This window comes from Lithobates pipiens, unplaced genomic scaffold, assembly GCF_037356315.1.
Source record: "Lithobates pipiens isolate NorthernLeopardFrog02 unplaced genomic scaffold, aLitPip1_a1.2 Scaffold_19, whole genome shotgun sequence".
Taxonomy (NCBI): domain Eukaryota; kingdom Metazoa; phylum Chordata; class Amphibia; order Anura; family Ranidae; genus Lithobates; species Lithobates pipiens.
In genome coordinates this window covers 526,988,879-527,016,043 of record NW_027507764.1, presented here as the reverse complement: position 1 = coordinate 527,016,043, position 27,165 = coordinate 526,988,879, and the positions used below count along the sequence as shown (strand labels likewise).

Genomic DNA, 27,165 nt, shown 5'->3' with positions numbered 1-27,165 from the left:
GGAATTGAGGGGAGGTAATCGTTACTTTAACTTTAGAGAGAGCGGCTAACCGTGGCTCGGGGGGGAGGGGATTACCTGTCCTCACTTCCGTGACATTATCTGACGGCTTCACTGGTCTGTATTGTTGAAAATCCTTTGGAACGCATGGCGCAAGTGTTTGAATGCATCGCGCATGAGCAATGCGAAATTTCTGGCCACAACGTCACTTCCGGAACATTTTACGTTGGGGAGCAAAATCTGACACTACACCATAGCTGTGTTCTATACTGGCTTTAGTTGAAAGGTCACCAAGAGGGGAAGTGACGTCAGTTACGGAGATCGAGTGAAAGCCGTGTGTTTCCAAGTGACTTCCGGCGGCTGGGTACGCGGTGGCGGGAAGGAGAGCGAGTGATTTCTTTGACGCACAATGGCCGACACATTAGAATTTAACGACATCTACCAGGAGGTGAAAGGGTTTATGGTGAGACGTGTTTGTACGATTAAAAATAATGGGTTGAAATTTGGCAGCCGCATGTGTGAGAGAATTGTCCTCCACGTCGGGCCACAGAGAGTTATCAGCCAAACTTAGCCCCCTTCTCTGTTAGCGATCACCGAGGGCCCAGTTACACCCGTTGTGTTATTGCACATACCGTATTGTGTGTCCGTATATCAGAACCAACTCTACGTGTGTGTGTAAACTGCATTATTTTGGTGTACAACCAGCCTATGGCTTTAACACAGCCAGGGGAAACCCATTGCTTGGCTGTGTTTTTGCTGCTTCCAGGCTGCCTAGTGACGCTGGTTTTAAATGGTGTAGCGCTGTACATATGAAGATGACAAGGGAAAATAATGCTACCTGCGGAGTTTGGGCGTTGAAGCTTTGCAACCTCCTCTCTTGATATGTGTTTAACCATTTACGTACTGCAGGATCATTGGCTCTTTATTTACCCAGTGCCATTTATGATCAACACTGGCTAAAAGCTGTTGGGGTATCTGATCCGCTGGGTGGTGTGTACTCAGCTGTCATTAGATGTCTGGGTGCACAGAGACGCTGGCTGTACCCAGCTTATTCAAGGGGCTGGCTACTATACAATGCATATGTCACAGCGAGCACACGGTTCTATCTAAAATGCTGATCCTTCCCCTTTCCTCAGGGGAAGGAGGGAGTGATTGAGCTTAAGAAAAGGCACAATGAATGGACCAGCTACTGATCCATTCATTCTGTTGCCTTGACTCCGTAATTGATGTTCCAGTGCCATTCATTGCAGCAAGACATCGTATAGATGAGCTACTCTCCCTTACTTGAACCTTTGCAGGAGCCAGGATGGGCTCTATACACTGTTAGCACTCTAGCAGCTGCTACGGCTCCATTGTCTACATACCCCCTCCCGATTGAGCCTGAATGGCACACACTTTTCCTAGGTATAAGTGGATATAGTTGGACAGATTGGGGTAGGGAATTCCCAAGGATGTGAGAGGTTCAGGAGAAGTCCTGGAGGCAAGCGTGAAAATGCCCTTAAAATAACCCTTTTAAAACGAGGCACAAACTCAAGGCATCCCATTCTAAAATGTAAAAATAGTTTTAAGTAAAGCAGCAACATCCACGCATGTAGGATGATCTGCTCTTTCAAATGAGGTGTGCCTTTGCAAACTGGCTTTAACTAGAGTCTGTCTCTTTCTATTTCTCTCTCATGACTCCAGGGTAGGGGCAAACAAGGATCCTGTGCCGGTACCCAACTTTCTTTTTATCAACTGATGACTTCATTGTTAGGACTCCGGTTGCTGCAAGGTTGTAGTGGTGCACAATGAAATCCCATGGCTTTGTGTAAATGGCTGGCTTGTATAAGCTGCACATGAATATATTTAGTGCACCTTCCTAACCACTTCAGCCCCTAATAATTCCTCTTCCTGACCAGAGCACTTTTTGCCATTCAACACTGTGTTGCTTTAACTGACAATTGCCCGATCGTGCGACATTATACCAAAACAACTTGGACGTCCTTTTTTTTTTTTTCCCCTCACAAATAGAGCTCTTGTTTGGTTTCCTGTGGTTTTTATTTTTTACACTATAAACAAAAATAGCGACAATTTTGAAAAAAATAAAACAATTTTTTGTTGCTATAATATCCCCAAAGAATATATAAAAAGAAAAAAAAATTCTCAGTTTAGACCGATATGCATTCTTCATATTTTTGGTAAAAAGAAAATCGCAATAAGCATATATTGATTGATTTGCGCAAAAGTTATAGCATCTACAAAATGGAGGGGGCATATGGCATTTTTATTTTTTATTAGTAATGATGGCGATCTGCGACACTGGCAGGGAAGGGTTTAAACACAAGGGGGCATTCAAGGGGTTAAGTGTGTCCTAGGGAGTGGTTCTAACTGGGGGGGATAGGGGATAGACTACCACTAACATGAAAGCAATCACTTCTGATAACGGAGCAGTAGATCCCTGCCATGTCACTAGACATAATGGGGAAATGCCTTGTTTACATAGGCATCTCCCTGTTCTACAGCTCTGTGACATGAACGCGGGACACCTGTGTACATCGAGTCCGCGTGCACGGTCACCCTATACCTGGCACATGAGCATGCCCACTAGACTCCATTTAAAGGGGACGTACAGGTACGCTCATTTTCTCACCGCTGCCATTGTACCGACGTATAGCGGCGGTCAGCAAGTGGTTAAACTGTTTTAAAGGAGAACTTCACCTTTTGGAACATGTCATTCATTCACAGCCCTCTGCGAACGGGAGACTACAAGCCCTGACAGCCTTTTCGGCTGTCAGCTTGTAGTTTCAATGAAATACCATGGCGCTGTGGAGCGCTCTGGTAGTTCATTCATTCTTCCTGATGGTGGGTATCTGTCTGCCCGTACGAGCAGTCAGATACACTGAAGTCTTTAGGAGTCCTGTATGGCACCCGCAATCTGCTGATAACAGGTGCAATGCTTTCCAGGCTCCAAGTAATAAAAATTGCAAATTTTTATCTGCAAACAGATGTGTATTTATTTTTTTATTGGTTTCCTTATTTAACTGCTTGAAGACCATCCACCACAGTTGTACTGTGGCAGGTTGGCTCCTCCTGGGCGATTTGCTGTCATTGTATGTAACCGCTTTAAGAACTCCTTGCTCCTGGGGGGCAGGGCACCAGAGCCGATGCGCGTGACCTGGCAGCTGGGATGTCTGCCGGCCACTTGCGATCGCTCCTGAGAGACAGAACTGGGATATGTCGATGTAAACAGACAGATCTCTGTTCTGTTTATGGGAGGAGAAACAGATCTGCTGTTCCTAGTAACAGCGAACTCTCTCTTCCAGTCACTACACTCCCCCCACAGTTAGAAACGCCTCCCTAGGGAACACTTAAACCCTTGATCGCCCCCTAGTTTTAACCCCTTCTTTGCCAGTGACGTTTATACAGTAATCTGTGGCTATTTTTAGCACTCATTGTATAAATGTCACTGGTCCCAAAAAAGTGTCCACTCTGTCTGTCGCAATGTCGCGGTCCTGCCAAAAATCGCTGATCACCTCCACTGATTGCGAGAGGAGCCTCTGACATACAGAAAACTGAGTGTGCTTCAGCTAGTCTTGGCTGCTCTTGCAGTCCCGCCTCTGACGAAGTACACTCGGCTTTCTGTATGTCAGCGGTGCTCACTCTTCTCGCAATCAGTGGAGGTGGGCGGGACTGCGAGAGGAGCAGAGTATATTTCACCTTTGTGTGTCTCGGCTCTGCTCGCTCCTCTCCGCTCAGTCAGTGGGAGATCGGCGCCAAATTTAAATCGGGGCAAGGCTGCACTGATGGACAAGGCTGCAGATGGACACTGATAAGGTTGCGTTGATGGGCATTTAAGTGTTTTTTTTTTTCCCTTAAACTTCCCTCCTAAAAGTTTTTTTTTTCTTAAAATTATCTCCTAAACTTTGGGTGCGTGTTATACGCCGATAAATATGGTAATATCGGCCTAAACTGATAAAGGTTTTTTATTTTTATTTTATTTTTTGTGATATCTATTATTACAGCGAAATTGTCCGGTCTTTTTTTGTTTATAGCGCAAAAAAAGTGATCAAATACCACCAAAAGAAAGCTGTTTTTGTTGGTGGGGGGAACCAATTTTGTTTGGGTCGTAAGACCGCGCAATTGTCAGAGCTACGCAATGCCGAATCACAAAAAATGGCCTGGTCATTTAAGGGGACAAATCCTTCCAGTCCTTAAGTGGTTAACCCCCGCAGTACCGACATTTTTCTTCACTTTTGAAAAACAATTGTAGCAAAAAAAAATTGATTATCTTGGGGTGTCTGCTGTCCAAAAAAGGCCTTTTTGATGGTTTTTGTACTATTCGTTTTTTATATTTTGTGTTTATTTTTATAGTAGTTAAAAGCTCTAAAAATGGTATAAAACTAATTTGGGCACGATGTTGTGAGGCAGAGTTATGTCAGTCGAACTATCACATCACCAAAAAGTGGCCTGGTAATGAAGGTTTGGTGCTAAAGTGGTTAAAGAGGAAGTAAACCCTGATAAGTTTACTTCCTCTTTCATTCCCTGCAAAGGCAAAGCATAATGGACTACTATGCATCGCATAGTAGTCCATTATGTGTCACTTACCTGACACAGGAGCCAGCGAAGTCACCGCTGTCCCCTGTAGTCCGCCGCATCCATCTTCTTGGTGGGGTCTCGCAGCTGCGCTGCTGTCATTCGGCGAAGCCGCGATGACGTCACTCCCGCACATGTGCACGGGAGCCGACACGCACGGCAGCTCCGTCGTTGAGAATGCTGCGCTCAGTGCGCCTGCGCACCGCTGTCTACGGCGCATGCGCCGTAGACAGCGGTGCCTGTTTTCGGGCAAATATCTCCTAAACCATATAGGTTTAGGAGATATTTCTTGGACCTACAGTTAAGCCTTAATCTAGGCTTACCTGTAGGTCAAAGTGGTTTGTAAGGGTTTACAACCACTTTAAGACGGTAGTAAACCAGAGCATTAAAAAAAAAACCCTTGCAAGACAATAGCATAATGTGTTAGTATGCATTGCATACTAGCCTCTTATGAAATACTTGCCTTAAAACAAAGCCCTCCAGCGGTACGCTGTCATTGCTGACAGGGCTTCCATCTTCCTCCTCTTTCTTCTGGGTTCTCGGGTTACAGTGTAGGAGTGGCCAGGGTTGTGATGTCGTCACTCTTGCACATGCGCAGGAGAGCCCTCAGCTGCAGCATGGAGCGCTGAAGATCCAGCACGGTATGCCATACCTTCAGAGCGCATGCACTATGACTATCTCCTAAACGCAGCGCGTTTTATGAGATATTTACTTGACCTACAGGTAGAACTGCACGATTAATTAAGAATCAAAATCATGATCCTTTCCCCCCCCTCATGATCTTAACCACTTTATCCCCCCGGACGATTTGGCAGCTCAATGACCGGAGCACTTTTTAAAATTTGCTGCTGCTTTAACTGGTAAGTGCGCGGTCATGCAATATTGTACCCAAACAAAATTTGCGTCCTTTTTTCCCCCCCACAAATAGAGCTTTCTTTTGATGGTATTTGTTTGCCTCTACGATTTTTCTCATATCGTCTTCCAGGACAGCCTTTGAGATATAGGGCTCCTCCCTCTGGGACAGGAAACACGTCAAGCCAATCAAATAAAAGGTGTGGTCCTCCAGGCCCTCCTCAGTTTTTGTGTTTCCTGCCGGACGGGAAGGAGCATGTTGGAACTGGTAAGGGGAGCTCCTTCTCAGGGGTTGGTCCTGGGGGGAGCACCTGGTGGACCTGACCCTTAGCACCCCTCGGTCCGTTCGGAGGGAGGAGAGGGTAGCTATCAGTCCCCGCTGCCAATTTAAACGTTCGGAGAGAACGGGACCCCGATGGGCGGCAATCTCCCCCCCCCCTCTGTAGCGCTAACCGCTCGTACCTGTCGGTCGGATGGCGGGCAAGAGACGTTCGTTTCACCGGCTGGCGTTCGGGTACTGTGAGCGGTGCGTTCGTAAGGAACGCACGGCGTCGGGCGGAGTCTTTGCGTTCCAGCATCCGGAAGTGGGAGAGACGCACTTCCGCCGGATTCGCGTCATCAGGGGGCGCCGCAGGGCCTGTTCCAGTCCTTTGGGCGCGGCGGTGTGACTACAGGGTTGCCTAGAGCGGTGTGAAGGCTCAGAGAGACTGAGTGAGACACAGGAACCATGGAGAGTGCAGTTGTGCAGGTGGACTCCGGTTCAACAGGCTCCAGTACCTCTCAGGTAAGCTTGGTGAGGGCAGACCAGGACTTGCAATGGGGGGTGGAGGGGTCACTCTGACCTTAGTACCTTCCCGGGGTGGAGAACCTGCTGGTGAAGGGGGGCACTTCCTAGGCAGACCCTAGAAGCACAGTGGTGTGGTCAGGGGTGGTATTGTAATGGGACCCTGTTTTTTCGTTGTTTTTTAGGTTAAACAGGACAGAGCCCAGATACCTTTGCCCAGAAGGAAATGTGCCGTGTGCGGGGCTAAGTTAGGCACCGGTTGGGAGAAGCTGCTTTGCCCGGATTGTGTCAGTAGCCTGGTGAAAGAGGACTCAGTGGCAGCTTGTCACAATGTTTTGACGTCCATAAAAGATGAGATGGCATCCACCTACCAGTCATTTAAAAGCATGATGGATAGGGTGCAGGGTCCCTCGTTCTCTTTACCCAGAGCCGTGAGTATGCCCTCCTTATCCGAACCAAGTCAGGAGGAGGAGGTGGATAGGGAGAGGTTACCTAGGTCATTAGCCTCCTCTAGGACAGAGTCTACTTCTGAATCTGAGGGGGAGGAAGAAGCCATTAGATCAGCTAGATACAAGCTGTCTTTGGACGATGTGGGTGACCTCCTCAAGGCTATATATGACACTTTGGAGATCAGGGAAGAACAGGTCCAGCTTTCAAAACACGACATGATGTATCAGGGGTCGAGTGTGCTGAAAGACAGGGTATTCCCCGTCCATAAATCGCTAGTTGAGGCGATTCTGCTGGAGTGGGAACAACCGGAAAAAAGGCCATTTTTTTCAGGTAGCCTTAGAAGGAGGTTCCCTTTTGAGACGGATGCGGTGCATCCCTGGAACAAGGTTCCCAAATTGGATGCTCCCTTGGCTAAAGTCTCTAAGAAGACAGATCTGGCCTTTGATGATATGGGTTCACTCAGGGATCCTATGGATAAGAGGGGAGATGTGCTGCTTAAGAGAGCCTGGGATGCCTCTTCCATTGGGCTTAAACCAGCCTTAGCAGCTACCTGTGTGGCCAGAAACTTAGAGTGTTGGCTTACACAGTTACAGTCGCATATTTCTGCGGGCACTTCTAGGCAACAGCTGTTGAAGTCTTTTCCGCTACTGTTCAAGGCTGTGGGGTTTTTGGCCGATGCCTCTGCAGAATCAGTCAAATTGGCTGCTAGATCTGCAGCACTAGTGAACGCTGCCAGAAGGGCCGTTTGGCTTAAAACCTGGTCAGGGGACGCAGCTTCAAAATTGAAGTTATGTGGATTACTTTTTTCGGGGGACCATTTGTTCGGGCCCGGCCTGCAAGAGGCGTTAGAGCGCACGCAGGATAGGAAGAAAGCTTTCCCAGAAAGGAAAAAGAGACCTGAAGGGAAGCGCCTTTTTCGAGGCCCTAGGCAGCAGAACCTGCAGGAAAGGGAGGTTCGCCCCAAAAAGCATTGGACGGGTCACAAGGGAAGGGGCAGAGGAGGAATCTTATTCAATCCTCCTCAACCCTCCCCTAAAAACCAGTGACTCCTGCGTCCCGGTGGGAGGAAGACTGGGGAAGTTCCTCCCACAATGGGATGCTTCAACCGAAAGTCCGTTCATTCGAGATGTAATAAGGAACGGCTACAGGTTGGAGTTTGGTTCAGTTCCCCTCCCAAATTTTCAAGTAACAAGGTTACCAAGGGACCAAGAGAAGGCAGAGGCTTTGGGTCTTCTTCTGGGGGATCTGGTGGACCAAGAAGTACTGGTGCAGGTGCCTCAGGAGGAGCGATGCTTGGGGGTTTACTCCCACGTATTCCTGGTAAAGAAACCTTCGGGAAAGTTCAGGCTAATACTGAATCTCCACCCCCTGAACAGATTGATAAAATACAAGTGGTTCCGGATGGAATCAATCTTCTCGGTAACCAAGTTCCTGTTTCAGGGCTGTCACATGGCCACCGTGGATCTCAGGGATGCATATTTGCATATCCCGATTCATCGGGAATCTCAGAGATTTCTCAGGTTGGCGGTGAGGTTGAACACGGGTGTGTTACACCTCCAGTTTCGAGCTCTCCCCTTCGGGCTTTCAGCCTCACCAAGGATTTTTAGAAAGGTTCTGGCAGAGGCACTGGCCCCATTAAGGCTCAAGGCTATAACGGTGATTCCATATCTGGACGATCTACTGTTCATAGCCCAGTCGGCCCAAAAGCTGCAGAAGGATGTACAGGAGGCCTTGGGTTTCCTGCGCTCACTGGGGTGGCTAATAAACCAGGAAATGTCCCAGTTGACCCCCTCACAGGAGGTCCTGTATTTAGGATACAGGATTTCTTCGGTGGAGATGAGGGTATTTCTTCCTGCGGAGAAGATCAGCAAGCTAGAACAGGCGGTAGCCCAGCTTCAATCAGGTCGGGAAGCCCAGATCAGGGAGGCTATGAGAGTCCTGGGGTTGATGACATCATGCTTTCCAGCGGTGGCCTGGGCAAGGCATCATCAGCGTCCTTTACAGAGACTCATGCTCCGTAATTGGGATGGCAGGCAGCAGAGCCTGGCTCAGGTTATGCCCCTATCCTCGGCAGTCAGGAGGTCTCTGTGGTGGTGGCGGGCCCAGGTCAACCTAGACAGGGGTTTTCCCTGGTCCCCACAAGCTACGGTGGTGGTCACGACCGATGCCAGTGCGCTGGGTTGGGGTGCCCACCTAGAGGGAATCTTAGTCCAAGGTACCTGGTCGAACCTAGAGAGAGGTCGTTCCTCAAACCAGAAGGAGCTTCTGGCGGTTTGGAAGGCTATAGAAACCTTCCAGTCCCAGTTACAGGGCAGGGACCTGCAAGTTCGTTCAGACAATGTGGCAGCAGTAGCCTACCTGAACAAGCAAGGAGGAACCAGAAGCCCCGCGCTGCAGGTAATTGCGGACAGAATCTTCTGCGGGGCAGAGAAGAACTTGTCCTCAATATCAGCCATTCACCTGAAGGGAACTCAGAATTCGCTGGCCGACTTTCTCAGTCGCCAGAAGATAGGTCAGGACGAGTGGTCCCTCAACAAGGAAGTGTTCGAGGAGATTGTGTCATGCTGGGGAAGGCCAGAAATAGACCTATTTGCAACAGAAGGCAACAGGAAGGTGACGCAATTTTTTTCGGTTCACCCACAGGATCGGGCCAGGGGGATAGACGCCCTTGCCAATCCATGGCTGTTCGGCCTGTGTTATGCCTTTCCTCCGGTAAGGATGGTGGCGGAGGTCAGAAGTTCCGATCGGAAGCTACGGACCTCATTTTAGTGGCTCCTTTTTGGCCAAGGAGACCCTGGTTTGCCAGCATAAAGAGATTGGCTGTTCATCCTCCGCTGTTTCTACCAGTCAGGGAGGATTTACTTTCCCAGGGGCCGATCCTGTGTCCTCAGATAGAGAGGCTCAAGCTTGTGGCCTGGTATCTGAGGAGCAGATCTTAAGATCACAGGGTTTCTCAGAAAGAGTGGTTAAGACCTTGTTAGAATGCCGTAAACCAGTTACTAGGGCAATTTATGCCAAGGTAGGAAAGAGGTTTAATTCCTGGTTGCGAGAACAGGGGGTTGCAAGTCCTGGGTTCCCGGCAGTCCTAGACTTTCTACAAGCAGGGGTAGAGCTGGGCCTATCTATCAGCACTCTAAAGGTACAGGTGGCGGCCTTAAGTGTTTTCCTTCAGTCCTCCCTTCAGCAGAATCCATTTGTCAGGAACTTCTTCAAGGCTTTATCTAGATCCAGGCCTGTGAGAATGAAGACCTGTCCTACTTGGGATTTGGCCTTGGTTCTGAGGGCTTTGACCCAAGATCCATTTGAACCATTAGAGGGAGCATCACTTAAGTGGATGGTACTAAAGACTGTATTTTTGATAGCGATCACGTCAGCTAGAAGGGTCAGTGATCTGCAGGCGCTCTCGGTCAGAGAGCCATTTCTGTTAATTTTAGAGGACAGGGTAGTACTTAAGACTGACCCTAATTTTCTTCCTAAAGTTGTGTCCACTTTTCATAGGACACAGGATATTATTTTACCAACATTTTTCTCAACCTCAGGAGAGGACGAGGCGAGATCTTTAAGTTTGTTAGACGTCAGGAGAAGTCTATAAATTTTTTTAGAAGCCACTAGGGTCTTCAGGAAGTCAGACTCACTTTTTGTTAATTTTTTGGGCGCCCGCAAGGGCTGCAAGGCGTCCAAATCGTCTATCGCCAGGTGGATACGAATGGCGATAGTTAAAGCCTATGAGTTAGAGGGGAAGCAGGCACCCTTAGTTAAGGCACACTCTACAAGGGCGGTTTCCGCATCGTGGGCAGAGAGGGCTGGAGCCTCTCCGGAGGAGATCTGCAAAGCAGCAACGTGGTCCAGCTACTCAACGTTTGCAAGACATTACCGTCTGGATTTATGGTCTGATAAAGAGCAGACTTTTGGACGTAAGGTCCTCCAGGCAGTGGTCCCGCCCTGACAAGGTGAGCTCCTTGCTTATCATCTCAAAGGCTGTCCTGGAAGACGATATGAGAAAACCGGAGTTAGACTTACCGGTAACTCTTTTTCTAGGAGTCTTCCAGGACAGCCTGGTTTCCCACCCAAAGTTGTTTAAGTTGGGCTAAGTGGTGAGGATGTGTACTAACGTGATTGTTAGTGTGTTATGTCTTTCAGAGCCTTCCGGCGGTTCTTGGAGTAAAACTGAGGAGGGCCTGGAGGACCACACATTTTATTTGATTGGCTTGACGTGTTTCCTGTCCTGGAGGGAGGAGCCCTATATCTCAAAGGCTGTCCTGGAAGACTCCTAGAAAAAGAGTTACCGGTAAATCTAACTCCGTTTTTTTTTTTTTTTTTTTTTTTTTTTTTGCAATATAGACTGAAATTTTTTAAAACAAAATATTTTCTACTTTTTGTTATAAAAAAAAAAGTAATAAACTCAATTTTTGTCATGCATTTAGAAAATGTATTCTGCCACGTCTTTGAGAAAATAAAAAAATGGGCATAAGCGTATATTGATTTGCGCAAAAGTTATAGCGTCTACATTTTCTGCAATTTACGCAGCTTTTAGTTTGACTACCTATCTCATTTCTTCCTCCCCCCCACAAAAAAAAAACCCATTTTGTTAAGTAGACACCCAAGGAAATTGCTGAGAGGCATGTTGAGCCCATTGGATGATTTTTTTTATTAGTTTTTTTTGTCACAAGCAGGGATGCTCTTTATGTTCGAGTGGAGCATTGGCTGTTCGCCGAACATCGAACAATTTTGGGTGTTGCCGGCAAATTCGAAAGCCGTGGAACACCCTTTAAAAGTCTATGGGAGAAATCAAAAGTGCTCATTTTAAAGGATTATATGCATGGTATTGTCCTAAAAAGTGTTTGGGGACCTGGGTCCTGCCCCAGGGGACATGTATCAATGCAAAAAAAAAACGGCCGTTTTTTCGGGAGCAGTGATTTTAATGATGCTTTAAAGTGGTTGTAAACCCTTAAAAACCACTTTGACCTACAGGTAAGCCTAGATTAAGGCTTACCTGTAGGTCCAAGAAATATCTCCTAAACCTACACAGTTAAGAGATATTTGCCGAAAGACAGGCACCGCTGTCTACGGCGCTCCGCTGTCAGCGGCGATATGCCGCGAGTGGTGGCTCCCGTGCTCATGCACAGGAGTGACGTCATCACGGCTTCGACGAATGACAGCGGCTGAGCATCGAGACCCACGAGAAGATGGATGCTCCGGACTACAGGGGACAGCGGTGACTTCGCTGACTCCTGTGTCAGGTAAGTGACACATAATGGACTACTATGCGATGCATAGTAGTCCATTATGCTTTACCTTTGCAGGGAATCAGAGGAAGTAAACCCATCAGGGTTTAAAATGAAACAGTAAAAGTGTAATATTCCTTTAAATTTCGTACCTGGGGGGTGTCTATAGTATTGCCTGTAAAGGGGCGCATTTTTCCTGTGTTTTGAATAGTCTGACAGCAAAATTACATTTATAAAAAGTCATTTAAAACTACTTGTGGCCATAATGAAATGTCGGTCCGCAATACACAAATCTTCATTGATAAAAACGGCATGGGGATTTCCCCACAGGGGAACCCTGAACCAAAATAAAATAAAAAAATGCATGGGGGTCCATGCACCTCTACAACAGCACAGGGGTTGTTTGTAGTGCATTGCTTGATAAAGCTTCAGTGCATGTGCATCACCCCCTTAATCACGTGTTAAAGGATAGGTTCACCTTTTTATTAAGGTTTCTACTGAAAGGAGAAGAATTAACTCAAGGGACACACCATATACTAACTGTAATTTATGACCCCTGTGTTGATTTTATATTTAAATTTTTAGCTAACCAAATTTGGGCTTTAAAGTCCTGTACTATCCTCCTCTTCAGCAATGTGATATGCGTGATTTCCTACACTGCCACTGACATCTCGCCTTCAAGTTGACCTTTGATCTGGGAGGAATACCAAAGCTGTCAAGCAGGCTCTCTGTAACCAGTTATCCAGTGCAGAAAAACCCCAGCCAACAAGTGTAAATGAGCCCTAAGAAAAGGCCTCAAAGATTTTTAGGTTTCATTTTCTTTTCTCTTTTGACAGAATGATGGACGTCTACGTTTATCTAAGGCAGGACTTATGTACAAAAATAACAAAACTGGAAAAGTGGAGAATATTGCAGCAACTGACTTGTCAGAAGGGATCTGGCGTCGCGTGGCACTTGGGTATGGTCTCCGACTGTCAACACGTACAGGTCATGTGTACAAATATGACGGTTTCAGGGAGCCGGTAAGTGCAGATGGTACATTTTTTTTTTATAATTGACTTACTGTAACCCAGATTATGAGCAACCTGAGGTACAGGGTGCAATAAATATGCATCCACGTGTTCATAGCCAGAGACCCAGTCGAAGCCATTAGATCTTATTACAGCCAAGCGACATGCTTATTTTGAGAAGGAGCTTGCCTGACTTGTTTGAAAGGTACATTTATTATCTAGGAGTGTGGACATTTTTAAAAACTACTTGTCCATGAGACTAAATCAGGGTCCTAATCCATTTGTCTTGATTTAAACAAATTTTTAATCAAAACCAAATTTTAAATCAGAGGTGCTTTTATGAAGTCTGAGGCTTTTGAAAACGAAAGGGGCTTTATTGTGGACTTAAACTTTAATGTTTTTAATATGGCAATGTTTATCTCCTACTTGCCTTTCTGCCTGTCTCCAGAACCACAACAGGGGACTAGCAGGGACAGGAGACACCTTGCAGTGTGATGAGCACCAATTGGGTGCCTGTTAGGAAAGGGGAGTGGGGGTTTCATGTAATTTTCTAGCAAAAAATATTGATTTTAACTTAAAGCGGAGGTCCACCCTAAAGTGGACCTTCCGCTCATTGGAATCCCCCCCCCCCCCCCCTCCGGCGCCACAATTGGCACCTTTCAGGGGGGAGGGGGGTGCAGTTACCTGGATAATCCAGGTAACTGCACCCACTTCCGGGATAGCTCTCTGCGGAAAGGGGCGTAGATCTACGCCCCTTTCCGAAAGTCCCCCACTGCCTGCTGGGAAATGCACAGATCCCAGAGGCAGCGGGTCCATACTTATTGCACAGCGCAACTCGCGCATGCGCAGTAGGGAACCGGGAAATGAAGCCGAAAGGCTCCACTTCCTGATTCCCATACCCAAGATGGCGGCGGCAGCACCCGAGTGACGATCGAGTCAGCAGCTGCTGTATTTGTAGCTGCTGGCTTTAAAAAAAAAAAAAAAAACGGCAGACTCCCGCTTTAAGTGTCAGAAAAAGATTTAGACTTTAAGTGGTTAAACTTCCTGCATTTACAGTGGTTGAAAGCTTGGCAGACTGCCCAGTGAAGGGAAGTTATTTCCCTTTGATCTAAGAAGTGTTAGTTACAATGTTTCATGTTCTACACTTGGCAGATTGTCCAGGATGTTTTCTTTTGATAGCTGAGTGAGCAGATAATCTCTCCACTTCTTTATATGAAAGAATCGCCTACTCTCAACGGGAGAGATCGTCAGGGGAGTGAATTGAGATCGCATTTTTTTAACGATTAATCATGCAGCTCTAATGCTAATCAGCCAAATCATCATTCCATTCCGTTTAAAGGATACATTTCTCACCGACCGACACAACTCCTCTCATAACCATTGGGTTGTTATGCCCTATTACTAGGAGATACTAGGCATTAGTTGTAATACAACACTCAGAACTCTTAGTTCCGCCCAGGGGGTGGTCCCTTGGGCAACAACCCTCCACCTTGCCATGCAGTCATTAGTTTTATTTTGCCTAGTGAAGGAGAAGGACCTAGGAACCCTGCGGGCCTATCAGTCCATGATTTTTTTTTATGCAGAAGCGTGACTTTTTGCGCAAGATGATTGATCCTGTAATCTACTATCAACAGTCGGCTGGGTAACAGGTTGGATATCCTTATCCTTGTAGTCTCCCCAGTCCAGCCATCGAGCGTGTGCAGGGCGCAGCTACGCGCTCGGCAGGCCACGACGAAGCCTCTGCTCCAGAGGTGGTCAGTGAGCTTTTATGCTCCGGGGCATACATATGACTGGGCTACTGATGTCGCAGTATGCCGGGCCAGAGGCCACCCTGTACTGATCAATGAGTGGGTCTGTGATGGAATGGCTCCCAGCTCTTCAGGACTGGCAAAGTACAGCTCTCCCTGCCTCGGTGGGGCTGAACAACTGGGCATTCCCTCGGAGGTCAATTCAGGGGTCCCTCACCTCTCTTCTCTCCCCTGTCCCTATCTCCCCCTCCCCCCCCCTTGGGAAGAATGGGGATTATGGTTCTAGTGCTTACTCCCTTAATGTGTTCCCTTCCTACTGCTTAGAAAGTGCCCCCTTGCAACGCGTCCCTTAAGAATACCTGGACAACATTGTTTAGCCGAACTGGTAAAACAGGAATCTCCTCAAAGCTCGGATCTTTTGTTCTTACAAAAGGAGTTTACGAATACTTTTCAGTCTTTCCGCTCCTTTTTGGACAAGCACCAAGCGCTCCTATGAGGGAGTCAGGCCAATGTACCATCCAGTCCTCTGCAATCCACTTCAGTATCCAGGGAGGAGATTGACTCAGAGGAAGGAGGGCATAAGCAGGGTCAGCTCCCCCAAAGCCTCGGGATGCAGATACGGTAGATCGTCTAGATACAAATTATACTTGGAGAAGGTGGATGATTTGATTAAAACCATTCATACCACCCTTAGCATTCAGGAGGATAAGGTTGACTTATCCCTGCATGATAAAATATTTGAGGGCCTTGGGGAAGTGAAACAGTTTTTCTAGTTAACAAGGTCCTTTCAGAGGCTGTCAAATGAGTATGGAATGACCCAGAGAGGGCTCAGTTTTTCTCTCAATCCCTTAAGCGAAGATTTCCCTTTTGACGAGGATGAGTTGCAGTGGAAAGGCCGGGACTGGATGCAGTATTTTCCCAAGTTTCTCGCATTACTGACCTAGATGCCATGGACAAACGAGCTGATTCGTTTTATTTATTTATTTTTTTATATAAAAGCATGGGATTAGTCAATGGCCAATCTCAAGCCAGCCATGGCTTCAACTGTGGTAGCTAGAAACTTGGAGCACTGGCTAAAACAGTTAAGGGAGCGTGTCGAGGGAGGTACCTCCCAAAAGGATCTGTTGGACAACATTCCGGTTCTTCTAAAGGTAGTGGGGTATGTAGCAGATGCCTCTGCGGAGTCGATCAGTATGTCCACCAGAACTTCGACTTTAGTGAACTTGGCACAGACTGCCCTCTGGTTAAAGTCTTGGTCAAAGTTAAACTCTGTGGGCTCCCATTTTATTGGGGATCTGTCATTATTTGGTCCTGTCTTAGAGGCTATCTTGGATAGGTCCGCAGATAAGAAAAGAGACTTTACCAGCAAAAAAAAGTGCCCTTCGTTTTAAAATGTTCATCTTTTAGCAAACCCAAGTGTCCAAATAGGCAGGCTATAAGAAGCCCTGGAATGTGTAAAGGGGGCGAGGCAGGGCTGGAGTTCTGTTCAGGCTGCCTGGACAGCCAATTAAAAGCCAGTGATGGTGGTCCTGCTGTGGGAGGGAGACTCCTATCCTTCCTCCCTCAGTTGAGAGTGGCAACATCCAGTCTGTTTTGTCCTCTGTGTGTGTGTGTGTGTGTTTTTTTTTTTGTTTTTGTTTTTTAAGGAACCATCAGGGAAGTTTCATGGCATCCATTGATCTCAGGGATGCTTACCTTCACTTCCCAAAATCTCGTGGCTTTGCAAATATTTTTGAGTTTGGCAGTCAGCTCAGAGGGCACAATATCCCATCTACAGTTCAGAGTCCTACCTTTTTGGGTTATCCTCGGACGTAGGATTTTCACCAAGATCATGGCGGAATCCTTGGCGCCTTTGAGGATTCAGGGAATTATGATAGTTCCCTAGTTAGACGATTTTCTGTTTGCCAGCTCAGAAGAGCGGCTGCTGACAAATTTGACAAACGAACACCAATTGCAAAACTTGAGTTTTTTTCTCCTAAACAAGGAGAGGTCCTATCTGGTTCCTTCCCAAGTGATAAGATTTTTGGGCTACAACATAGACTCAGACTCAGACTCAGTTCAGCAAAAGTTCTGCCTACCAGATGGGAAAACATCCTGGAAGTGGTAAAAGAAATTCAGACAAGCTTGCCAGTTACGGTTTGGTCGACTGTCATCATTGGGTCTCCTAACTGCCTCTATTCCGGCTGTTCAGTGGGCCTGCCTCCGCTCAAGACAGCTGCAGCATATAATTTTTCAAAATTGGAAGAACAAAGAACCCTTAGAGAAACTATTCAGGATTCCCTTACACATACGGAGGAAATTGTGGTGGGTGGAGGAACCAGTCAAATATGAGCAAAGGCCTACATTGGGTGTTCCCTGTCTTAAGAAGGGAGGGTAGTTTTGCCCAGGAGGCCTGGTCAAGCTTAGTACCAAAAAGATCATCCAATTGGGGGGGGAACTAAAGGCAATTTTGATGGGGCTTCTTTGCTTCCAGGAAACAATTAGGGGCCAACGTGTTCAGCTCCTGTCTGACAGCGTTATGTCGATCGCCTATGCGACAAAGGGAGGTACCAGTAGCAGAGTTCTCCTGACTTTAGCTCGCAAGATCCTAGTTTGGGCAGAGGAGAATCTGGCTTCCCTGTTGGCCCTGTACCTGAAGGGCAGATTGAATTGGATGTCAGATTTCCCGAGCAGGAAGAACATTTCAGAATTCTGGTGGAGTCTAAATTCGAACGTTTTTCAGGTGGTGGTGAACAAGTAGGGCATTCCGCAGATTCATCTGTTTGCGACCCACTCGAACACACAGGTTCTGGCTTAATTTATCCTGAACAGAGGGGATCAGGCAAGGGACTTGGATGCTCTGGCCCAGCCTTTGGACTTCTTTTGTGTTTTATGCTTTCCCTCCCCCTTCCAGTTAATACCGCTGGTCCTCAAAGTTTCAGGAAAAATCTAAAAATCAAATACTTGTGGCCCTCTATTGGCCCAAGAGGATATGGTTCTCGATTGCTTCTGAACCTGGCAGCAGTTCCTCCATTGGATACTACCACTGCGGGACAATCTACTGAATCGGGGTCCCATCTTTCATCCAAATGTAAGCCAGCTCAAGTTAGTCTGGTTTCTGAAGAGTAGATACTGAAGAAAAGGGGTCCATTGGACAAATTTGTTTCTAAGCTGCTGAATAGCTGGAAGAAAGTTATTAGAGACCTTTATTGGTTTGGAAATGCTACAACTCCTGGTGCATTGCTAAGCAGTATTTGCTGCATAAGATTTTCATCCTTGAATTTCTTCATGATGGAATGGCGAAGGGGTTAGAGATTAGCACCAGGTTTTTTTGGGGTTTTTTTGGGAAACAATTTTCACAAGATCTGTTGATGATTGATTAAGTTATTTAAGGCCCTGGGTGGGTCAGTGATTCTGCAGGGTCTAACTGAAACACCTTTTGAACCTCTAGAAAACGCTACAATAAGGGATTGAACCTTTTGTAAACAGTCCTATTGGGGGCAGTCGCCTCTGCCAGAAGAGTCGGTGAGCTGCTAGTTTTTTCTATGGTCGAACCCTTTGTAATAAGTTTTCCAGACCGGATAGTTCTAAAGGTGGACCCAAGCTATGTTCCAAATGTCTCTTGCTTTTTTTTCATCAATCGTAACAAGTAGTTCTTCCAACATTTTGTACATCCCCCCAACTGGTCCTAAAGAGGAAGTTTTCCACACGCTGGACGTGAAGAGATGTCTACTACGATACCTAGTGATAACTAAGCAATTTAGGAAATCAAGTTCTCCCTTACGTTATCTTGAAAACAGCACAAAGAGACCGTGCTTCCAAAAGCACATTAGGAAGATGGCTTAGGACATCCATTAAAGAAGCCTACACAGCCTCATTGCAGATGCCCCCGGAAGGTATCTTGGCTCGTACAACTAGGGCAGTAGCAACTAGAGGTCGACCAATATGGATTTTTCTCTGGCCGATGCCGATATGTAGAAATCATGGCGGCCGATGGTTATATAGCAGTGATTACTGTATAAATGACAATGGTCCCAAAAATGTCCGATGGGTCCCCCACAATGTCGCAGTCACAATAAAAATCGCTGATCGCTGCCATTACTAGTAAAAAAAAATAATAAAAAATTATTAATAAAAATGCTATAAAACTATCCCTATTTTGTAAACGCTATAACTTTTGCGCAAACCAATCAATCGCTTATTGCGATTTTTACCAAAAATATGTAGAAGAATACGTATCGGCCTTATCTGAGGGAAAAAATGTTTTTTTTATATATATTTTTGGGGGATATTTATTATAACAAAAAGTAAAAAATAATGCATTTTTTTTTCAAAATTGTCGCTCTATTTTTGTTTATAGCGCAAAAAATAAAAACCGCAGGGGTGATCAAATACCACCAAAAGAAAGCTCTATTTGTGGGAAAAAAAGGACGTCAATTTTGTTTGGGAGCCACGTCGCAGGACCGCGCAATTGTCAGTTAAAGTGACGCAGTGCCGAATCGCAAAAAGTGGTCTGGTCTTTGACCAGCAAAATGGTCCGGGCTGTAAGTGGTTAAACAAAACAAACCTCCAATCAGTTTACTTGTATGTATGATTTAGAGTAAAAAAAAAAAAAAAAACTATATATTAAATAAAAACAGGTAGTCAAAACTTTTGGACGAAAAAAAAAGTGTAAAAATAGTGTATTTTTTTTCCCCCAAAAAATGCATTTGAAAGACCTCTGTGCAAATGCCGTGTGACATAAAATATTGCAACTGCTATTTTATTCCCTAGGATCTCTGCTAAAAAAAAAATATATATATATATATATAAAAAATTTTTTGGGGGGGTATAAGTGATTTTCTGGCAGAAAATACAGGTTTTTTTTTACTTGTAAGCAACAGGTGTCAGAAAATATTTGGTCTTTAAAGCGGGGTTCCACCCTAAAGTGGAACTTCCGTTGATCGGAACCCTCCCCCCCCTCCGGTGTCACAATTGGCACCTTACAGGGGGGAGGGGGGTGGAGATACCTGTCAAAGACTGGTATTTACACCCACTTCCGGGCATAGACTCCCATAGAAGTCTGTCATTTCCTGTCCTGCCGTGCTGTCTGCCGGGACACACACGGGTCCCAGTGACAGCGCGAATAATTCCTATTGCGCTGCGCGACTCGCACAGTAGGGAACCGGGAAGTGAAGCCGATTTGCTTTACTTCCGGATTCCCTCACCTAGAATGGTGGCGGCAGCAGCCGAGAGCCGAGCGATCGATCGGCCTCGGCTGCCGGCATCGCTGGAACCCGGGACAGGTGAGTGTCCATTTATTAAAAGTCAGCAGCTGTAGTAATTATAGCTGCTGGCTTTTAATATTTTATTTTTTTGAGGTGGAATCCCTCTTTAAATGGTTAAACTGAGAACTCTACACACTGAGATGACTTCATTCAAGTGTAAACATTGTATGTTTTTGCTCTTTTCTTGGCAGACTGCCCAGAGAGGAGGAAAGTCGTTTCTATGACGACTCAGGCAACTTACACTGACTTCTATTACAGAAGTAATTTCTAAGTCGCTCTGTAGTTCTAAATCGGCCTTTTTATCAGCACAATCGGCCGATGCCGATTAATTAAAAAACGGCAAATATGGGCTGGCCGATATATCGGTCGACCTCTAGTAGCAACAACCTGGGCTGAGGGCTGGCACCCCACCCATGTAAATCTGTGAGGCAGCAGCTTGGACATGTTTGTTTACTTTCATCCTGTATTAAAGTCTATTTACTGTCAGCCTTGGAGCAGGCTTTGGGCCAGAAGGTCCTGCAGGTGGTGGTTCCACCCTAGAGTAAGTTCTCGCTTATTTATCTCCAGGTGCTGTCCTGAAAGATGTCTTGAGAAAACTTTAGTTGGGCTTACCAGTAACTATTTCTAGGAGTCTTTCAGGACAGCAGCTATTACCCTTCCTAATGGTTTCTGTTTGTCTTTTTTCTGATTCTGTCTTTCAGCATAGCTGGAGGTTTCTCAATTACAACTGGAGCCATGGGGGGAATGGTCCTTCCTTTTTATAAGACATTGATCTGTGTTTCCTGGGAAGCTTCTCCCTCCTGTACCGAAAGAAATATCGGTAAGTCTAACTAAGGTGTCTTTTGTGCTCCACTGAATGTATTGCAATGCAGACCACACTGCATTACGTTCTATTTTAGCCTTGATGCCTGGGGAACTGTCAACTGTGTCTGCTCACCTCCCTCCCCTCTACCCAACAGCACCTGCTATGTTGGTCCCGGGCCTACACATGGCCAAGCAGAACATGGGATACATACTGGGGGTGGGGGGCACTTTACCTTGGGTGTGTGCTTCCATCTGGCAAGTAAACCCTGCAGCATGCCCGCTGCAGGGCTGAATGTTTAAAGATAAAAATATTTCCTTCCCAGAGCTGGATATCCCGGGCGTCTGGTGATATCAATTATGCATCCCTGCTTTCTACTTGAGTCACTGGGCCTTTTTCTCAAAGTAAAGGTACAGGCAAAGCTCATTTGACTATTCTTCTCCTGTGGATCACGGAAGCACAGTTTGTTCTGTGACCTGTTTTCATCAGACAGCAGGCTGAAGTCCTCTATCTGCAGTCTCAAGCTTGTTTAATCACTTAAATTCCAGCCCACTTTCATATACAGCCTATGGATGTACTGTGGTTTATGAAGTATGTGCAATATTTGATACCCCACTGTGAATGCTATGAATATTATGAGGCTGTATAAATTATAACCATGTAACATTCTGTTGTCTGCATGACACAAACAACTTTTTTCAAGGAGTTCGAAAAGCTGTCTGAATACTTCAAGACTCACTTTCAAGTTGATTTGGTCGAGAAGGACATGTGTGTGAAAGGATGGAACTGGGGATCTGTGAGGTTTGGAGGTTTGTCTCTTTTTAACTCATTTTACCTTCTTTCAAGAGAAAAAAAGTCTGAGTAGCTTGCAGTTGGTTAAATGAATTTGGTAAATGGGCATTTTTTTTTTACTTTTTACTAAAGTGATTTTGTAGCCAAAAAAGCAGCTACCAATACTTATTTTTGTGTCGTGACACTTTTTTTTTTTTTTTCCCTGATAATGCCCAGCTCACCTACCTCTGCCTTGTTGGTGTAGTAGTAGAGCACTTGCCGGAGATTCTGCAGTCCAGATGTCATGTCTTGCACTGCTGCATCCTCGTGCGATGACATCCTCTGTGTCTCTCTATAAAGGCAGCATTTGCAGTGTGCGGACTTGAAGGTATTGGTACGAGTACTCATGGAAATGCTTAGTATCTGTATGGATATCAGTGTCTGTGCGACACTAATTATAAGTTTGAGCCTCATGAACTGATTGAGGTGTGTGAGGTGGATGCAGAAGAGGATCCTGCAGAGGGAATATAAACTTTCTACATTTTGAGACCCAAGTTGAGGTTTAATGCCATATGCTTTCTGCAGTGAGCTTGCTTATTGATGCAGTGCATGTTAGCCTTGTTTAGCTACAACAGAATCTTCTCAACCTTAACAAGCTCCTTTTGTCACTAAGCAGCCGTGAAATAAAAAAATAAAAAAAATTGTTTGCTTATACAGTACCAGACACTGGTAGATTTAGAGACAACTGGGTTTTAGGTACCTTGAGGTGAGTGAACACCATCAAAAATAAAACTGTACGGACCCCCATATAACTACTCCAAGCAGTCTTTAGTTCTTTGCTGGCAGCAGCCATCTTGACACAGCTGGATAATACAATGTGGCTAGGGCATCTACAGTGGTCAGCATGTGTTGGAGCACAGCTTGTCGGGTGCACAGGAGTTATAGTTGTGCGTTGATAAGGGGGAGAAAACATTTGGGACTTTAAATGAGGTACATGATGTGGATCAGTAATAAATGTGAAAATCCACTTGAATAATTCATATATATATATATATAGTTGGATTGATGCACACTGATATTAAAAAGACACTTTATTTTGTTGCAAAGCATATAGTACAAGATGGCCATTATTGCAACAACCACTTCAGGCAAGGAAATATTTGTCATGATGTTAAAGATCAACTGTAAAGCACTGGAAGATCAATATAAAAAACAGGGAGCTGATCATGTACAAAATCACAATCTACAGTATGGTCCATATTAAACAGGCAATGTGTATATATAGTTACATAAGCTGAATAAAGACACCAGTCTATCCAGTTCAACCTGAATGTCCACAACCGTCCCCATCCCTGCACACTCACATTGGTCCCTACCCCCGAGGAGCCCACAATCCAAGGTCCCCATTCATATACTAGGGCCAATTTTAGACAGAAGCCAATTAACCTACCTGCATGTCTTTGGCGTGTGGGAGGAAACCGGAGTACCCTGAGGAAACCCATGCAGGCACAGGGAGAATATGTAATTCCAGGCAGGTGTTTCATCCATATAGCTTGATGTGTTTCATGGAGTATGCGCAAAGATTCAAGTCTGTACCAAATATGTAAATGGTATTATAATTGGGCCAAAAACAGACGGGAAAGAAGAAAAAACAGAGGTGAACCCACCAAAAAAAGGTGAGATCCCTACATTAATATACTCACAGATTAGCTCAGAATTCAAAATGTGGTGATATGAAATGGGGGATATCAGGGGAAATGTCTGTATTGTGAGCTGAGGGAGTGTTGTCGATGGCTGGTAATAAAAGGTAATATGCCCGGCAGTCCAAAAGAGTTCTGAAAAGGTGATTTGAGATAGAATGAATATATATATATATATATATATATATATATATATATATATATATATATATATAATAGAGAGAGAGAGAGGGATAATATATATCTCTATCTCTCAATGGGTGCTTGTTTCCTTCTCGGACAGCACGCTTTTCACACAGACGCCTCGTGGCTGACACGGGAGAGCGGACAGCAGCAGCACAGTGTGGTACCTGGGTCAGGGTGGTGAGCCCTGCGGGGGGGGAGGGGGGGGCCTTCAATCTGTGGCAGTGAGGAGAGTGGACACTTTGTGTGGCTTACCTTGGGTCCCTAAGTGGTGACAGGCGAATGTGGGTCAGCATGATGTCAGAAGCTAGCGCTTCTTCCCCATACATCCCTGTTATTGCAACTGGTTCCCCTGCGATCCTAGAGGCCTTTGTTGTCAGGGTAGAACTGCCGTACGGACGCAAGGGGGGGGGGGGTAAAGGAAATGTCCCCTCCACCCACCATCTTCTGGGGAAAGCTCTGATTCAGACTCTGGCCCAGCTGTGGCAGGCAGCCCCTGTTCTGACCTATCAGGATGCGGACCAGGACCGTTCGGACAATGAGGATGACTGTTTCTGGGTCAGCGCAGGATAAGGTGCTTGTAGGAGCATTTATTACAGCTGTGCGGGATACTCTGTAGATGGAGGATACGGCGGGGGCATCTACAGAGGTGTCGGTCCCACACGACTAAGGTGTTTCCTTACCCAGCTTATTTTGATTAAGTTTATTTAGGAGTGGGGAAAACCGCAGCGGGCCTTTTCAGTCTCAAAGCGCATGCCGGTGCATTACCCCTTTTTGAGGAGAGTTTCCTGAAGTAATGGACATCTCCGATTGTTGACACCCCCCCGACGGTATCCAGGTTAAATAAGGTAACCACGATTCCGGTGGAAGGGACTCCTGCTTTCAAGCACCCTGCCAACAGAAGGGCCGAGGCGGTTGCCTGGTCCATGTTTTAAATTGTTACACAGTGAGTTGTAGAAACAGGCTTCCCCAGTCTACGTGGAGTTGGAGCAGGGCCTTAAGTATGTCTATGATGCGGCCCCCTTGCTCTCTAGAGTCTCAGTATCAGCAGTAGTGCTACATCGCCTGATTTGGCTGAAATGCTGGTCTGTGGACCAGCCATCTAAGAAAGCAATGGCGGACTTATCCACCCAGGGAGAGAGGCCATTTGGAGCCTAGCTGGATGACATTATTAAGAATGTTACTGGGGGTAAGAGTACATTGCTCCCACGGTCCAGAAAAGGTAAGGAGCCACGCCATAGGCAAGGGCCCTCCTTTTCCGCTCAAAAGCAGATTTTTCATCCGCCCAGGTTGGCAGGTAAGCGTTCCCAGTCCCACAAGGTGCCTGCTGAGGGACAAAAGCGTCCCTGGTCTCGCAAGCCTGCGAGCAAATCTGTTACTGCATGAAGGTTTGCCCCTGCCTGACTCTCAGGTGAGGGGTCGCCTTCGAGAGTTTGCCTAGTGGACCTCCCTACTTTCCGACAAGTAGGTCTGCGAACTGGTTTCATCAGGATACAAGAGACTTGCCAAAGAGATTTATTTATTTGTTTTATTCCCCTCCAACCTTCATCTTCTTCCGACTCGTTGGAAAGCCCTGTTTGAGGCAGTACATGACCTGCTGGCTCGTGGGATGATAGTGCCTGGGCTGATGCCGGAAAGGTTTCAGGGATTCTACTCCAATCTGTTTGTAGTCCCAAAGAAGGAAGGGGTCCGACTGGACCTCAAGGCCCTCAACGGCTTTGTGAAAGTACAAAGATTCAGAATGGAATTGGTTCGCTCAGCGGTCGCTGCACTCCAGGGGGATTTTATAGCATCCCTGGACATAAAGGACGCATGTTTGCATATCCCCATATGCATCCCGCATCAGAGGTTTCTGCAATTTGCGGTGGGGATGAGCACTACCAATTTGTAGCTCTCCCTTTATTGGCATGGCGTCGGCACCAAGGGTCTTCACCAAGGTGCTAGCCCCAATTTTGGCTTTGCTAAGGCAGCGAGGGATCGCAATTGTGGGTTACCTAGATGACCTTCTGAGAGCAGATTCCGCCTCAGAATTAAGGTAGGATGTGGCAAACTCTTTGGGAGTTTGGTTGGGTACTGAACCTACAGAAGTCTGTGTTGGTGCCGACTCAACACCCGGAGTACCTGGTTCCTCAGAGGAGAGAGTCTTTCTCCCTTTGGATAAGCTGCAAACTCTTCAAGCTGCGGTGAAGGTGGTGTCCCGCAGGTGGTCGTCGCTGCGTTTTTGAGTCCTGGGTGTCATGGTAGCCACTTTCGAGTTGGTACCGTATGCTCGATTCCACACTTGAGTCTTGCAAAAGGAGAGCCTGTCTAAATGGGACAAATCTCCTTTGTCCCTGGATTGTTAAATTGGGGTGAGCCAGCTAGTCAGGGATTCCCTGCTCTGGTGTCTGAAGTCGCCGGCCCTTCAGTCAGGGAAGTTGTTCCTTCCTCTTCATTGGAATTTGGGGAGTACAGTCAGCCCAGGGTCGCTGGACCCAGTAAGAATCCCGCCTGCCGATCAGCGTGCTGGAACTTCGAGGAGCGACCAGGCGCTCTCCACATGGTCAGAGGCTGCAGGGTCATCCGGTCAGGATCCAGTCGGACAACGCCACGACTTTGGCGTATGCCAACCATCAAGGAGGAACAAGGAGCTTTGGCTTCAGGACTGGAGGTTGCTAACATCCTGCAGTGGGCAGAGCGGCGCGTGCTGGCTCTGTCGGCCACATACATTCCGGGCACAGAAAACTGGCAAGCAGACTACCTAAGTTGTCAGATGCTGGACCAAGGTGAATGGTCACTACATCCGGATGTATTTCTGCTCCTTTGCCTAAGGTGGGGCACCCCAGATGTGGATCTCCTGGCTTCTCGACTCATTCGGAAGGTACAGAGGTTTGTGGCCAGGTCAAAGGATCCCTGGGCGGACGCAGCAGATGCGTTGGTGGCTCCATGGGGGGGCATTATCGGCTGATTTATGCTTTTCCCCACTCAACTTCTACCACGTCTGCTTCGCAGGGTGGAAGCCAAGGGGATTCCGGTAATTCTGATTGCTCCAGATTGGCATCGACAGGGACCGAGGTCTGTCGGATTCGATAATATACACTATGCTGAGGGCATGGAAGTCATCTTCTCGGAAGATTAATCATCGTACGTGGAAGGCCTAGATCTCCATGTGTGAGGAGATGGGGTGGTGTTCGCGCACATACTTGATTTCCAGGATCCTGCTGTTTTTGCAGCGAGGAGGGATCAGAAACTTGCCTTAACCACTTGCTTACTGGGCACTTAACCACTTGCTTACTGGGCACTTAAACCCCCCTCAGTCCCAGACCAATTTTCAGCTTTCAGCGCTGATGCACTTTGAATGACAATTGCGCGGGCATACAACACTGTACCCAAATGAAATTTCTATCATTTTTTTCCCACAAATAGAGCTTTCTTTTGGTGGTATTTAGTTACAGCTCGGAGTTTTAGTTTTTGCTAAACAAACAAAAAAAGATGCAAAAAAAAAAAAAAAAATCATGTTTTAATAGTTTGTTATAAAATTTTGCAAACGGGTCATTTTTCTCCTTCATTGAAGTGCGCTGATAAGGCGGCACTGATGGGCTGCATTGGTGGGCACTGATGGGCTGCATTGGTGGGCACTGATGGGCTGCATTGGTGGGCACTGATGGGCTGCATTGGTGGGCACTGATGGGCTGCATTGGTGGGCACTGATGGGCTGCATTGGTGGGCACTGATGGGCTGCACTTGTGGGCACTGATGGGCAAAGGTGGGCACAGATAAGATGGCACGGATGGGTGGCACGGATGGGTGGCACGGATGGGCACTGATAGGTACCACAGATAGATG

General features: G+C 46.5%; 1 protein-coding gene across 1 annotated transcript in view; it reads left to right on the top strand.

Annotated features, from left to right (window-relative positions):
• Positions 1 to 289: 289 nt before the first annotated feature.
• SSRP1 (structure specific recognition protein 1) overlaps positions 290 to 27,165 on the top strand; it is a 196,805-nt gene continuing 169,929 nt past the window's right edge. The window contains 3 exon segments of the mRNA XM_077493187.1: positions 290 to 460; positions 12,717 to 12,902; positions 21,390 to 21,495. Of these exon segments, the coding sequence (XP_077349313.1) occupies positions 407 to 460; positions 12,717 to 12,902; positions 21,390 to 21,495 (346 nt within the window). The 5' untranslated portion in view covers positions 290 to 406.